Here is a 15,988-nt window from a genome sequence, read left to right on the forward strand (position 1 = left end):
GCAAGCCGTTCCACACCTGACTCCGTTTCCTCATCTTTAAAATGAGGAGAGCGGCTTCGCCGGCCCTTAACGGCCTTCCGGCTGTAAATCCAGGGCCTTACCAAAGGGATAACGGAGGGAAGGGGGGAAGAAGCGGGGGTTGACGGAGGCGGGGGCTTTGGCCCGGAGCCCCGGGGCTTCCTGGCACAGGGGTCGGGGTGGGACATTTCGGGAGCCAAGGCCCCTTTCCGGTTCTCAGTGTCCCCATCTGCACTACTAGAGCTTCGGATCTATACGGGACCGCTAAACGCCGGGATAACACTTCCCCAAGCCGGCTCGCTTTTTCAAGATGGCGGCGCCCGCTGGCGTGGTGCAGGATGGGAGCGGAAGCGGGAGCGGAAACGGAAGGAGGGCGGAAGAGGCGGAGCCGGAGCCGGGAATTTGCGGACGCTCTGGGGAGTCGCTGGGGCTGCAGACTTGGGTCGGGAGACGGGCTTGGCTGGCGGGCGCGATGCCGGAGCTGGCGGTGCAGAAGGTCGTGGTTCACCCCCTGGTGCTGCTCAGTGTGGTGGATCACTTTAACCGGTGAGCGTGGGGCGGACGCGCGGGAGGGCTGAGGCCTAGGCCGTCGCTGCTGAGGCTGGGGCTGAGTCACGGAGGCCGCTCGGGCCCGAGGCCTCGGGAGCCACCATGGACGCGTCCCGGGCCCGGAACCCTCCGTCGCCCCTTCCCAGGGCCAGGGCGCGTTAGATTCAGGCCCTCCCGCTGAGCTGCCTGGGCCAGTCCTTCCCCGATGGGGCGCCCCCCCCCCATTACTGACGTGCACATGTCATGTACATAAATCCTCTTCTCATACGTCTGTGGGCCCGGGGTGGCTCGGGGTACGGGGCGCGGGCTGGGGTCGGAAAGACGCGTTCAGATGCGGCCTTAGACGCTTCACCAGCTTGGACTAAGCAGTTACCTCCGTCTGCCCAAGGTCCCTCCACTGAAAAATGGGGGTAATAACGATGCCCACCCCCCGGGGACGTCGTGGAGATAATTGCAAAGTGCTCTGTAAGACTTAGGGGTTCTGGGAAAATTCTGCGATTGGCTCATAGGGAAGTAAACCCGCGATAGGTGTAGTAAAGCAAAATACTTTGCAAACTGAAAACATTGTGTATAAAAAAAAAAAAAAACATTGCTTTGTTTTATATAGCAAAAAAAAAAAATTTGTATTGATGGTCATCCTTAGGGCAGAAAGGGGTTCTAGCGCTCATTCAGATGGTAGTCAGGTAAGGAAAGTAAGCTCTCCGCAATACGCAGTGCTGAAGAAAAACAGAATAAAGATATTAAAAATGCTGCATGAGATCTAAAGACTTAAGGCATTTTTCTCTAAACACCTGTGAAAGCTGTACTGAAAACCCTGCACCAGCTCCCTGGCAGGAATTTGTCTTTTGGAAAATAATTCTAATAGGGATGTGTGTGTGTACTTACACTACATACACACAAATATGTGTGGGTATATTGTTTGGATATCATTTACTGACGTAAAATTCAAATATAAGGCAGGATCTGCAAAGTGATTTTGTAAGCATCAGATCAGTTAGTTGTTAGTGGATTAATTGTAGAAATGGAGAGGTAGAGAAATATTCACCAAGATCATCAAACGCAAGTACTTATTTATGTTTGGACTGCCCAAACTGTCATACTTAAGTGAGTTTTTATATTTTCAAATATAAATAAACATTTTTGGACACATTTTCTTTGACCCTCAGGTTCAGATTATTTGTTCCAAGAAGGTGGACTCTGCTTCTATTTGACTTAGCTTTATATATCCATAGAGTTCAATTTAACAACTAAAACACTTAAAAACAACAACAAAAATAAAAACACTTTTATGTTGATTTGAGAATACCATTTGGGATATAATATGCGTATTTTTTAGGATACTGATCATTGTTTTTATTTTTCTCATGGATTAAGAACGGCTTCAAAGGCATTCTTTCACTTTTGGCTTTATTGTTTATTTTAAGAGTTGGATTTTTAGGAGAGCATGATAATGCTCATTTCAACAGGTGTAGAAACTCAGTATTAATCAAGTAAAGTAACTTGTCTAAAATGAATAAACAAATCAGTAACATATTCTACTCAAGAGTCTCAAAGTTTAGTTGATCCCATATTTCTCTAGCTTTTTCTGGTATAGAGTAAATATCAATAGTAACTTATTAAAGGAAAAATTAGGTTACATTGAAAAGCAGGGAGCATATATGGCCACTGGAAAGAATCATCTAATTCCCTGTTCTTTGATAGATGGTGGTATATGGTACAGTGGAGTACTGGGCATATCAGAAGGACCCATACCATAAGTGGTTTACTTAACTTCTCCAAAACTTAAAGGGATACTATGTGTGCTATGTAGGAAACAATGTAGATAATGTACCTACTTCACTCTGGGATCAAGTGATATAGCATATGCAAAGTACTTTGTAACCTTAAAACTAGTGTATATCACTGTCAGCTGCCATGATGGCATGATAAATCATTTTACTTCGTGTACCTCAAGATTCTTGACTGTTAAATGAACTTGCCACCAAAGATGTCCTATGTCTCCTAGGGAAGATCCTATACAGATTGTATGCTATCAAATAAATGAAAAATATTTGAACATGTAAGGACAATAATAAAGTAAATTCTAAATGATGATGGGAATATGTAAGTTCATTTTTTTCCCATTTCCTTTTTTCTTGCCCAGATAGGGTCACCAGATTATCACTGGTAATTGTATGCTTCAGCTAGCACATAAGCTATAATAATAGCTAATATTATATGGTGCTTACTATGTGCTAAGAATTGGTAAGCGCTTTTATAATTATTATCTGATTTAATTATTGCAACAATCCTGGGAAATAAATGGTATTAAGATCTCCATTTTATACATGAGGAAACTGAGGCAAATGGAGGCAAAATGACTTGCTCAGGATCACATAGTTAATAAATGTCTGAGTCCAGATTTAATCCCAGATCTTTTGGTCTCCAGACTCAGCCCTCTTATCCACTCTGCCACCTAATTGCCTTTAATAGTTGAATATATAAGTATTCAAATCATGGATTCTCAACTTTGGATCCATGAACTTGGTAGAGAAAAAAAATTATAAAACTAATTGAAATTTAGCATTTCCTTCAATTATGAATGTAGGCAACAATCCTTATTTAAAGAAGGGGTCTGTAGGTTTTACCAGACTGCCAAAGGTATCCGTGGCACAAAAAAAAAATGTTAAGGAATCCAGCTGCGGCATTTGGCAGGTACAAAGTCCAGTTGACCTTACAGATGATAGCAAAAAACAGAGTGAATGCCCATCATGTGGAGAGTGACTAAATAAACTTTGGAATATAAATATAATAGTGTATTACACAGTGAAAATGAGGAATATAAGGAAATCAGAGAACTACAGGAATAGGATTCTAGGTTAAGGTTGGACTGGACTTTAGAGGCCAAGTCCAACCCCCATATTTTACAGATAGGAAACTGAGGCACAAAAAGATAAATTTGTCCAGGGCTAATAAATCTTTGAGGCAGAATTTGAAAATAATTTCCTGATATTCATCAATTGATGCAGAGTGAAAGAAGCAGAACCAAAGAACAATGTTGTAAAGGAAATGAGCAGAAGCAGCTAGATGGTGTAGTGGATAAAGTGCCTGGCCTGATATCAGGTGGACCTGAGTTCAAATCCAGTCTCAGATACTTAATTTTCCTAGCTGTGTGACCCTGGGCAAGTCACTTAACCCCAATTGCCTCAGCCCCCCCCCCAAAAAAAAAAAAAAGAAAAGAAATGAGCACTCAAAGAAAACCAGACTTGATAATTAGAAACAAGTAATAGTCTCAGAAAATGAAATTAACTATATTTCTTCTCTCTCATCAGAGAGACAGGCAAGAGAAAACTACTAGGGCATAATGTATATGTTATTAGACATGGTTTGGTTTTGGTGGTGGAGTTATTTCCAGAAATAACATTAAAAACCAAAGGTAGTAAGACTTTAGGAAAGGAAAAAAGATTGGGAAAACAGGGGATACAACTACAGTAAAGCCAGCCACATTTAGACTGTAACAGCAGTCGTCAGGTAAGGCATAAAACCTAGTCACTAAACATGTTGAATAAAAACATTATGCAATATATTGTACCAGATAGACATGGTGGAATTCCTAGAAATAAGATCAAGTCCTCCAAATATTTTTGTTTGGGATAACATTGCTACAAGTCCCAGAACATTGAATAGCTTCCTAAAGGAGATCAATATTCATTCTAACTTTAACTGACCACAACAGAAAAATCAAGGGGATAAAGAGTACTTGTTCAAATTGATAAGAAAGAGTAAGCTTACAGAATTGATGTATTAGTATTTTTATCTTATATAGACACTTGAAAGGATCAGTAAGCTTGGGTATGTAATTGAATAGATGGGGGGAAGTAGACTGGATTTCATTTTGGAAATTTTTTAGTATTTTTAATGACCCTGGGTTTTCTCTAAAACAAAAATCTGTCTTTTTAAATACCAGTATTCTCATGCTACAGCATGGCTTTGGATCGTGGAATGCCACAGTCTTCATATAATTAAAATTGTGAGTCATCCACACAGCAATGGATAAATTCTTAATAGGTATGAATAGATGATCTCCTCACGTTCCCCCTCCCCCCCAAAAAAAGAACATTGACAAAAATTATGCAAAAAACATTGGAGATTATACAGCCAGGTTAAAAATGGCACGATTAAGTCGTGAGAGTGAGTAGTAATCAGTGGATAGCCAATTGCCATTTATGTCCACATGATGTCAAAATCTAAAGCCAAAGCTTCTTAGCCTGAAGTCCATGAATAGATTTCAGGAGATCTATAAACTTGGATGGGGGAAAATTATCTTTCTTTTCATTAATCAACATTTCTTGAAGGCAACAAATTTGCAGTAATATTTGGCTTCATTAGTCTTCCAAAGGCATGTATGACACAGATTTGGAATCCCTAATGTCAAGAAAGGCCCCCCCAATCACATTGTGTAAGCCTCCTTTCAGAAATTTATAAAAACACATAATCAAGATTTACACAGATCCGGTTGATATGGGTAAATTTCATACCATCAGAGGAAATGTCTCCATCAGAGATCACAGATCCCTAAAAAATCCTATTCCTGATTTTTTTTGTCTAGTTAACACAGACTTGAAGAATTTCTAACTTTTAAAATAGCAAATAGTTTAAAAAAAAAATCTCTCAAAACATGTCTTATTCCCTTTTAATTTAGTAATAGCTGCCAAAAAGATCGATCTATGTGTATCTGTGCAATCAGTATTTTCTTTTTTTAAATAAGTTTTTGTTGACCTCTTAGGTTTTTTCACATTATAATAATTTGCTCCAGGAAGTCTCCCCCATAAAATAACAAATAATAACAAGAATAGGGAGGGGAGATTAGTATAACTAAGCAGTATATCCAAAAAAAAAAGTCTTTAAAAAAATGTAGTGTACTCAACTTATTCATGGACCTCCCATTTCTGGAAAGGGGGTAGAGAGAATGTCTTATATCTGTCTTTGAAGCCATGCTTAGTCTTGTAACTTAGTCTTAGTCTTGGTAATTTTGGGGACATTCACTTTTTGATTTGGGAGAATCATTGTGTAATGTTGTTTTCTGGGCTCTTCACTCTGTATCACTTCATGTAGATTTCATTATGCTTCTCTGTATTCATCATATTTGTTATTTCTTACTGCACAGTAATGTTACATTATATTCATGTACCATATTTGGCCATTCATCTACTTTGTTTCCAATTCTTTGCTGTCACTGAAAGTACTTCTATAAATATTTTATGTATTTGGGGACTTCTTACCAGTGGCTTTCTTGGGATTTGAGCCTAGTTTTAAGTTCTCTGGATGTGGATGATTTAGTTGCTTCGTTTGCTTAATTCCAAATTGCTTTCCAGAATGTTTGTATTGATTCACATCTCTCCCAACAGTGCCCTAGTTTTCTATCTTCCTCCAACCCCTCTAACATTTACTGTTACTGTCTTTTGTTATCTGCTAATTTGCAAGGTATGAGGTGAAACAAGGTTGCTTTGTGAAAAGAATTATGAGGTTCTAAGATGTTATCTTCAGAATTCATGTGTTTGTGTTATCCAAGCTGGCTAGCTTCTGTTTTCTCTCTCAGAATAGGAAAAGTTGGGAATCAAAAACGTGTTGTTGGTGTGCTTTTGGGATCATGGCAGAAAAAAGTCCTTGATGTTTCCAACAGTTTTGCAGGTAACAAATAACATTACATTTTTCTGGCCAAAGGTTAGACTCATCATCAAACAATACATGTTTAAAGTTTTGGAGGTTGTTGTTGTTTTTTAAACCTTTTCTCAAACATTCTGGCCACTTAACTAGTTAGGGATAACTAAAGTTGTCCTCACATAGACATTATTGTTTATTTTTAATATTGATTCCAGGATAGGACAGTAAATTAAGATTCTGTCTTTTGTGATTGTAATATCAATATAGACTATTAATTGATAAGTTTGAGGACAATTTGTTGGTGTTTATATATTTCTACGCTTTTCACTAACCAACATAATAAATTATACTTTATTTTTCTCATTAGTCCCTTTTGATGAAGATGACAAAGATGACTCAGTCTGGTTTCTTGATCATGACTATTTGGAAAATATGTATGGAATGTTTAAGAAGGTCAATGGTATGTATTTTATTAAAAGAACTTGTAACATTTTTAAATTATACATAATCATAGTCAGAGCTAGGTATATGTAAATCTTAGTTAGCATCTAATCTAACCTCCTAGTTTTACAGATAAACAGACCTGAAGAGTTTAAATGAATTGCCCATAATCACATTTTAGAAGGGGCAAAGCCAAGACAAGCAGCCAAGACTCTTAACTCCTAATTCAATGTTCTTTCTGTTATATTCTACTACAATTCTATGACTAAAAAAGTATTTTAGCAAAATTATTTTGACAGCAGACAGAATATATTCCTTTAGGTGCTTAAATTTTATCTCGCATTTAAATATTACCCAACATCCTCTAGTTTTTGCTGTTTAAAAGTGTTGCTAATTCTATATTGTAGAAGCTATTATATATTCAGACGTAGTAATGAGGGAATGTATTACTAATATAGATTATAAACACATTCTATCTATAAAAATTTTAATTTCAGCTTATTTATTGTCTCTTATTCCTCACAGTAGAGTAGATGCTTAATGATTACTTGTTGACACTTCATTCATTTTCCTCTCTAATTAGAAACTTAGGAAACTATAGGTATTGAATGTTGCATGTTCCACCAATTAGAGAAAGATGCCTGGGATTTTCAAAAAACAAGACATAAATTACTTCCAATTCCAAATTCCTTCCCTTAGTGAGTGATCTTTTCAAAATTACTCTTACTAGAATTCTTTTTTTTTTTTTTTTCCTTCCCAGCCAGAGAAAGAATAGTTGGGTGGTACCATACGGGCCCAAAGCTACACAAGAATGACATTGCCATCAATGAACTCATGAAAAGATACTGTCCTAATTCAGTAAGTGCTCTCCAAATAATAACTCCTGAAGAGTGCCTCTTGTATTGCCAACTGGCTCAGATGGGATGGTCATAGAAGGGACTAAAATGGGTTTATAGTAAATTATTTAAACTCGAAGAGAAATAACTCCATCAGGTAATAAATTTCTTATTCCTTAACGATGTTGAAAATATAGCGCAAGCTCTATAATGTGGACTTGTCTCAGCTCATTGCTGACAAAGTAATCCTGTGGTGCAACTTGAAGACTTGATGAATCTTAAACTTATTCTGTGCTGAAACGTTTTCTCCTCCAGGTATTGGTGATCATTGATGTGAAGCCAAAGGATCTCGGGCTGCCCACAGAGGCATATATTTCCGTTGAAGAAGTTCATGATGTGAGTCACCATTCCAGCATTTTGAAGTTTTCTTTTTCTTCATCTTCTATAGGAGCCACATGGCTTTGGTTCTCTTTGGCACATAACGTTTTTCAAGGCAAAAACCCCTGTCTTGTTGCAGTAAAGCAAAAGGGCATTGTTAGTTTCTGCTAACATTTTAGTTTAAAAAAAAAAAAAAGCTTTTCTTTGAGTACAGTATTAGAATTAGAAAGAACATCTTAAAGAGCATCTAGTTCTTTCCCTTCTGTCTGCAGTTAAGGAAACAGAGGCCTAGAGAATCCAGTGAAAAGTTCGTATCAAAACTGGACTCAAGTTGTAAGGAGTTCCCTTCCTTGCTACTCAGCCACCCCGAGTTTACTTTCTAGAGAGCACTTTGGTGGTACCAGGAGATGTATTAATGATAGGACTGTCCATCCAATAGATCTCTTGCCTCTCAGAAGAGTTGTAGACGGGCCAAAGTATTACTATAGAACTGATTGTTGGCCTGATGGTGACTCCTGATCTTTGTGTGTATCCTCATCATTACAGTTACAGGAGTGATGAAGGGAAGAGGAGAAAGCTAGACAGGGCCAGATGGTTTTGTTTTATTTTCAGGGCTTTTTGTAAACTGTTAAGCAGCACTGCTTATGAAAGTAGGCAAAGTTACTACCAGTAAAAGTTAAATTTAAATTATTTCAAGGGCCTGTAGAATGCAGCCCATCCACTTTTCATGCTGTGATTCTTGGCCTTGTCTTATGTGTCTGTTCTCAGTAAAAGAGCCATTCAGAGTCTTGGTGCATTTCCTATGGATTATAATGTATTATAATGTTAATGTTATGACAGACCTTGTCTCTTCCAGGACGGAACTCCGACCTCTAAGACATTTGAACATGTGACCAGTGAAATCGGAGCAGAAGAAGCAGAAGAAGTGGGAGTGGAGCACCTGCTCCGGTGAGACCTAGTCCTAGAGGGTCACAGCTACTGCAGTGCAGAGCAAAACTGTGGTTGTCATAGAAGCACAGACGAAGTAGTGAAAGGCACCTCAGGAGCCATCTGGCCCAAACCCGTGCTTTCCAGAGAGGAGAAAGGCTTATCCAAGATCATAAGACAGGATTGAACCATATGCCCTTTTCACTATGCCCCTTGCTTTCTGCCATTTGCCTAAAATACAGTGTTGCCATATTTCTACATGCACTTTTTTGGTGGGGGAAGGAAAGTGTTCTTTATATTTTATCCTAGTGAGTCTGATTCGAATACTTGTATTTGTGTGACTCTTCTACTTGCTACAATTGTTAAAGCTCCTTTTGGTTGTGATTCTGTTATCTAATTAAGCTTCAGCATTCCACATGATCAGATAAGTCATAGGATCTTTAGATGACAATTAACTTTTATTTTAACTTTGCAAAATATCTTCTTGACAACAGTATTTTGAGATAGTCATATAGGTATTATCATGATCCTAGGATTTAGGGCTGAAAAGGACCTTAGAAATAATGTTATTTAATTAAGTCTCATTTTAGAAATGAGGGAACTGAGGTAAGGTGAATGTTGAAAATTATCTTTGCATGTATTTTGAAAATAAAAAGCTATTTTAAAAAGAAAGAAAAAATTTTAATTTTCTCTTGTTCCTTGAATTCCTTTAGGAAAATTGAACTTTTTTCCTCTTTAAAATGATGGAGTTGGATCATATGAACTTTGAAGCCAGGTCAAAATCTATGATCTTATAAACTCTTCAATATTAAACATAAATCTTAATAGTTAATGTTTCTCCAAATCCTTAAATTACCTGATAGTTTAAGATACAAAATGCTTTGTTTCACTTTACTTCCTTTCTCTGGTAAAGCTTTACCAGAAGTAAAGTGAAACAAAGCATTTTGTATCTTAAACTGAGTGTTTTCTTAAAAAATATGGAAAGTTGATTGCCTAATGTATTTTCTCATCCTTTTCTGGACAATTGCAGAGACATCAAAGACACCACAGTGGGTACTCTTTCTCAGCGTATCACAAATCAGGTCCATGGCTTAAAGGGACTGAACTCCAAGCTTCTGGACATCAGGGGCTACTTGGAGAAAGTGGCAATGGGCAAGTTGCCCATCAACCACCAGATAATCTACCAGCTGCAGGATGTCTTCAACCTATTGCCTGATGTCAACTTGCAAGAATTTGTCAAAGCATTTTACCTGAAGACCAATGACCAAATGGTGGTGGTGTACTTGGCTTCACTGATCCGCTCAGTGGTTGCCTTGCACAACCTCATCAACAATAAGATTGCCAACCGGGATGCAGAGAAGAAAGAGGGGCAAGAAAAGGAAGAGAGCAAAAAGGAGAGGAAAGATGACAAGGAGAAAGACAAAGATAAGGAAAAAGGTGATAACAAGAAAGAAGAGAAAAAGGAAAAAAAATAAAACTTGTGTTTTTTTGGAAATTAAAATATTGCAGGCTAAATGAGTATGCTGCTAGAGGGTTCTTTTCACTATCAAGTGCTTGTTATAACATTGTTTTGATAGTTTTCTGCCTTATCTCAGAAAGGGAAGCCCCTTGCTGTGGGATCGTTCAACTAAAGAGGATAAAAGGGATTGAGTTCACCTAAAATGGCAGCTCTGACACAGGTCCGTGATACCAGGGTTTTATGGTCTGGGCCTGAAGCATGTGGAAAGGGAGGAGCAGCAAAGATTTAGTGTAGTTTCCCCACTCCCCACCTCCCCCCCAATAAAATCATGTTTTGAAAACCCATTGTCTGCCCCCTTTTCCTTACCATTCGGTCTGTCTTCAGCAGTACATAAAACTTTCAGACTATGCACAAATGCATGTACACTGCCTTTTAGCTGCCTGCATTTTGTTTCTTCTTTTGAACTCTCAGTAGAGGATGCCACACCAAGGGATTTCACTTTCTGAGCCTGAGATTGCCTCAGCAGCCTCGGGATTTGAGATTAAGCTCCATATATTGTTTACCTTCAAAGATCATTAAATGGTTTGGTTTGTAAATTTGTGTTCTAGTCATTTTTGACTCTAGAAGTTAATATTCAATGAGTGTAAATGATAAGATAACTCAGTGGAAAGGCTTTTTTACCTCCTTTTTAAAATTTTTTTTTTTTTTTAAAGTTATAGATATGCATTTTTCTTAATACACATTTCTTTATGAATGATGTTAGGAGAGAAAAATCAGAAGGGAAGGGAAAAACCTCAGTGGAAGGTCTTAAAAGTAAGAGTCTAACCTGAAAGAAACTCCCTTAGAAAAGTCATTACATACGATGCTTGGAAAGTATGGATTTCAAATCATCAAATGGACCTAAATAAGTAGGCAATTTGGTGTAGAAGAGAGTATTTTTTCATCCCAAAATGTAATGTGTTGCCTAGTCCCAATTCTGCTCCCAACTTTATGTGACTAGGTCATCACCCTCACTAGGTATATGTCAGTGTCAGTAAAATGAAGAATTAAGGATTTCTTAATATCCTTTTATCTCAAAAAAGTCAATTCCATTAATTTAATATTTTATTTTTCTCCAATTACATGTAAAAAACAATTTCCAAGATTCATTTTTAAAACTGAGTTCTAAATTCTATCTTTTCCTCCTTCACCCCCCTCATTGAGAATCCAGCAATTTGATATAGATTATATTTGTGTAGTTATGCAAAACATTTCCATATTAGTCATGTTATAAAAGAAAACATCAAAATAATCCCCCCAAAAAAATTTTTTTTAAAGTGTGCTTCAATATTCAAATTACAACAGTTTTTTCTCTGGGGATAGATAGCAGTTTTTCTAAGTCCTTCAGAGTTGTCTTGAGTTATATCACTTAGAATGGCTAAGTCATTCACAGTTGCTGTTACTGTGGACAGTGTTCTGGTATTATTTCACTTTGCATCTATTCATGAGAACATCTATTTCATTATTTCTTATTTCATAATAGTATTCCATCCCAATCATATACCAGAAATTGTTCAGCCATTTCCCAGCTGATGGGCATCCCCTAAATTTTCAATTCTTTGCCACTAGTAAAGAGCTGTTATGAATATTTGGATATAGTTCCAAACTTTTGCAAAATGTTGAATCAGTTCACGATACCAGTAGTGCATTAGTGTCTCAAGTTCTCTACATCCTCTCCAACATTTATCATTTTCCTTTCTGTCCTATTAGCCAATCTAATAGATGTGAGGTAGTATTTTGAGTATTTTTTCAATTTAATCAGTAGAGCATTTTTTCATGATTAAATAGTTTTGATTCCTTCACCTAAAAACTGGATTCATATTTTTTTTTAACTTTATCAATTACAGAATGACATTTTTATAAATTTGATTCATATCTGAGGTGAGGACTTTATCAGAAAAACTTGCTTCAAAATTTTTTTATGATTTTTAACTATTTCCATTAACCCTCCCCATTTATTCTATTCTATGTCTTCTTTCACCCTGTCCCTCAAAAGTGTTTTGCTTCTGACTATTGCCTCCTCCAATCCACCCTCCCTTCTATAAGCACTTTCTCTTATCCTTTTCCCTCTGATTTTCCTGTAGGGTAAGAAATTTCACTGCCCAGTTGAATGTGTGTATATTATTTTCTCAGAATCAATTCCAATGAGAATAAAGTTCCAGGATTCCCTGCCACTTACCCCATGTTCCCCTCCACTTAAATAGCTCTTTCTTGCTTCTTTTATGAGATAATTCACCCCATTTCTACCTTTCCCTTTTTTCCCAGGACATTCCTCTTTCTCAGCTCTTATTTTTATTTGTAAAGATAACATTCCATCATATTCAACTCAGACTTGGGCCCTCTGTATATATGGTTTTCTAACTGCCCTAATAATGAGAGGCATTATTAATAAGAATAAGAAATAATATTTCAGCAATAAGAATAAGAAAATTCTTAGGAGCTACAAGTATCATCTTCCCATGAAGAAATGTAAACAGTTTAGCCTTATAAGTCCTTTATGATTTCCTTTTCCTGTTTACCTTTCTATACTTCTCTTAAGTCTTTTTATTTGGAAATCAAGTTTTTTGTTAAATTCTGGTTTTTTATCAAGAATGCTTGAAAGTCTGTTTTTTACCCTGAAGGATTATATACATAATTTTACAGAGTAACTAATTTTTGTTTGTAATCCTACTTCCTTTGCCTTCTGAAATAGTACATTCCAAATCCTCTGATTCTTTCACATAGAAGCCTCTAAATTTTCTTTTTCTGATTGTTGCTCCACAATACTTGGCATTGTTTCTTTCTGGCTGCTTGCAATATTTTTTCTTAACCAGAGACCTCTAGAATTTGGCTATAATATTCCTGTGAGTTATCATGTTGGATCTCAGGAGATAATTGGTGGATTCCTTTTGATTTCTATTTTCCCCTCTAGTTCTAGAATATTAAAACATTTTTCTTTGGTAAGTTCTTGAAAGATATCTAGATTGTTTTTTTGATCATGGTTTTCAAGTAATCCAATAATTTCAAGATTATCTTTCCTGGATATGGTTTCCAGATCAGTTGTTTTTCTAAAAAGATATTTCACACTGTCTTCTATTTTTTCATTCTTTTGGTCTTATTGTTCCTTTTGTCTCATTGAGTCATTAGCTTCGGTTTGCTCAATTCTAATTTTTAAGGAATTATTTTTTTGACCTAGGTTTTGTACCTCCTTTTCTATTTCACCAATTCTACTTTTTAAGGCATTTTCCTCATTGGCTTCTTGTACTTCCTTTACCATTTGTCCTGGTTTGTTTTTTAAGTTGTTATTTTCTTCAATTTTTTTTTTTTTTTTGCTTACCAAGCTGTTGACTTGTTTTGGGGAGTTTTCTTGCGTTGCTCATTTTTTCCCCCAATTTTCCCTCTACTTTTCTTACTTGATTTTCAGGATCCTTTTGGGACTCTTCAATGGTTTGAGATCAATTTGTGTTTTTCTTGGAGGCTTTGGATGTGGGAGTTTTGACTTTGTTGTTTTCTGAATATATATTTTGGTCCTCTCACCATAATAACTTTCTGTGGTCACATTTTTTTTCTGTTGTTTGCTCATTTTTCCAGTCTATTTCTTGATTTTTAACTTTTTCTTATAATGGGGCTCTGCTTCCAGGATGGAGGGTGCAATGTCCCACAGTGCAGGGATTTTGTGTAGCTGTTTTCAGAGACACTATTAGGGATCTATAAGTTTTCAGTTCTTCCCAGGTATGTATGATCCAAGGAGAGATGTTTACTACTCTTCTGGTCTGTGAATGACCACAAGGGCTCTTTTTTTTTTTTTTTTTTTTTTTTTTTAGTCCCAGAAGTGTGAGGAGCATCTCTGCTTTACTGCAGCCACAAGCTCTGATATGTTAGCGTTATCCTGGGACTGCAACTTACATACAAAAATGAACAAAGCAACAGAGTCCTGCCTCCTGTGACCCCTATAATCTCATTCTGACCAGTCTTTAGGCCCCCTTACCATCTGTGGCAAACAGCCACTACAGCTGCTGATTCATTCACACCCAAAGCATGCTCCTGGTCTGCACCAGACTGCACTTCATTCTCACCCCAGTGCAACAAACCTTTCCTGCCAACCTTCTAAATTAACTGTCTTGGACTGGAAAATTATTCCACCTCATCTTTTTGAGAGTTCTACTGCTCCAGGAATTGTTTTATGGTATTATTTAAAAGTCTTTGAAGGGGTTTGAAGGAGAGCTCAAGCAAGTCCCTGCTTTCTCTCTGCTGTCTTGGTTCTGCCCCCAAGATACTTGGTTTTAATTAAGTTTTCTTATAAAGTCTGTAACTGCAGTTCTCAATGTCATTAACAAGATTCGAGTCCCAATATGCAAACCTGAGTTTCAAGTAGCTGCCTTGATCTTATTGCCACTAAACCAAGTAAATTGACTTGCTGTCTGCCTCTTTGGTGAGATTTAAGCCCTATACTAAATGGGTATGTAGCTGAAACATAATATGAAGTGAAAGTTACTAGTGAATTTGAGATCAAGATCCCTTCCATCACTAATTCTACAATTCTTTGAAAGCAGTTTCTCATATAATTACATCTGTATGTATTGGCTGTGTCAATTACATCACTCCTTCAGAATCATGGGAAAGGATGATAGTAATGACAAGGAATGGATCATTGGGTTCTTCTGCAACCCAGATCCAAAAATGAACAAAGCAACAGAGTCCTGCCCTTAGTGCCAACAAAGAGACCCTTGTAATATTCTGACCAGGCTTTTGGCCCCCTTACCCTCTATGGACTGAGAGCAATCAGATAGCAATCAGTAATTATGAAGGTAGAAATAATGACTTGGCAACAATTAGGTAGGAGAGGTGTGAAGATAAGGAATAGAGAGCAACATCTATCTTGGGTGACTGGGAAGGTGTTAGGACCCTCCAGTAATGGGCAAGTTAGGAAGAAGGGGCTATTTAGAGAAAGCTAATGAATGCAGTTTTGGACGTGTTGACTTTGAGATGTTTCTCTAAGACATCCAGTTCCAGACGTCTAAATACCAATTGGATATTGCAAAATGGGAGGTTAAGAAAAGTTTGGGCTGAACAAGAAAATCTGAGACATCTGAGTAGGGATGATAATTGAAAACATAGTAGCTGATGGAGAGTTTGTCTTCTCTATCATGTAGGAAATACTAATTTTCAAAAGAACTAAAAATAAAATATTTAGCTCTAAAAACTATCCAGAGGACACTTTTAGTATTTACAGAGTTCTAAATTAGCCTTATAATCAATTGTATGACCATCTAAAAGGCTAGCTAATAAATGGCTGGTTAAAATTATAGAAGGTATAGGGGAAATGGTACAATGGATAGAGCACCAGCCCTGAAGTCAGGAAGACCTGAGTTCAAATCTGGTCTCAGACTTCTAACACTTCCTAGCTGTGTGACCTGGGTAAGTCACTTAACTCCAATTGTCTCAGTTAAAAAAAAAAATTATAGAAGATATAGCAGTTTTCACCATACAAACCATAGAGTTTGGTTACATTGTTATGTGTCACAGTTATAGGTCACATTGATATGCCTATATATTAATGTCTAAGAGGCATGCTTCTTTGAGTTTGAGCTCAGTTTAAAAGACAGAAATGTGGTGTGACAAATAGAAACAAAGAAAATGTTGTTATGATTTTTCTCTCCACAGAAGTTCCAATACAGAAAAGGAAAGACTAGGAGTGTTGCCTGAAGCATAAGGGAGA

The 15,988-nt window shown here is 37.1% G+C and overlaps 1 protein-coding gene across 1 annotated transcript; it reads left to right on the forward strand.

Moving 5' to 3' along the window:
- Positions 1-394: 394 nt before the first annotated feature.
- PSMD7 (proteasome 26S subunit, non-ATPase 7) lies at positions 395-10,847 on the forward strand. The gene is made up of 7 exons (XM_003758539.4): positions 395-564; positions 6,146-6,237; positions 6,578-6,670; positions 7,412-7,509; positions 7,803-7,883; positions 8,722-8,813; positions 9,823-10,847. Exons 1-7 carry the CDS (start codon positions 491-493, stop codon positions 10,265-10,267), a joined length of 975 nt encoding a protein of 324 aa, XP_003758587.1. The 5' UTR covers positions 395-490; the 3' UTR covers positions 10,268-10,847.
- Positions 10,848-15,988: the final 5,141 nt, after the last annotated feature.

This window comes from Sarcophilus harrisii, chromosome 2, assembly GCF_902635505.1.
Source record: "Sarcophilus harrisii chromosome 2, mSarHar1.11, whole genome shotgun sequence".
In the NCBI taxonomy this organism is placed as follows: Eukaryota; Metazoa; Chordata; class Mammalia; order Dasyuromorphia; family Dasyuridae; genus Sarcophilus; species Sarcophilus harrisii.

Bases quoted from the DNA above. Each gene is read 5' to 3' on its own strand.
- PSMD7 (XM_003758539.4), top strand. From the start codon at position 491: ATGCCGGAGCTGGCGGTGCAGAAGGTCGTGGTTCACCCCCTGGTGCTG. The intron at 565-6,145 runs GTGAGCGTGGGG...TTTCTCTCTCAG, and splicing joins GTGGTGGATCACTTTAACCG to AATAGGAAAAGTTGGGAATC. The intron at 7,510-7,802 runs GTAAGTGCTCTC...TTTCTCCTCCAG, and splicing joins AAAGATACTGTCCTAATTCA to GTATTGGTGATCATTGATGT.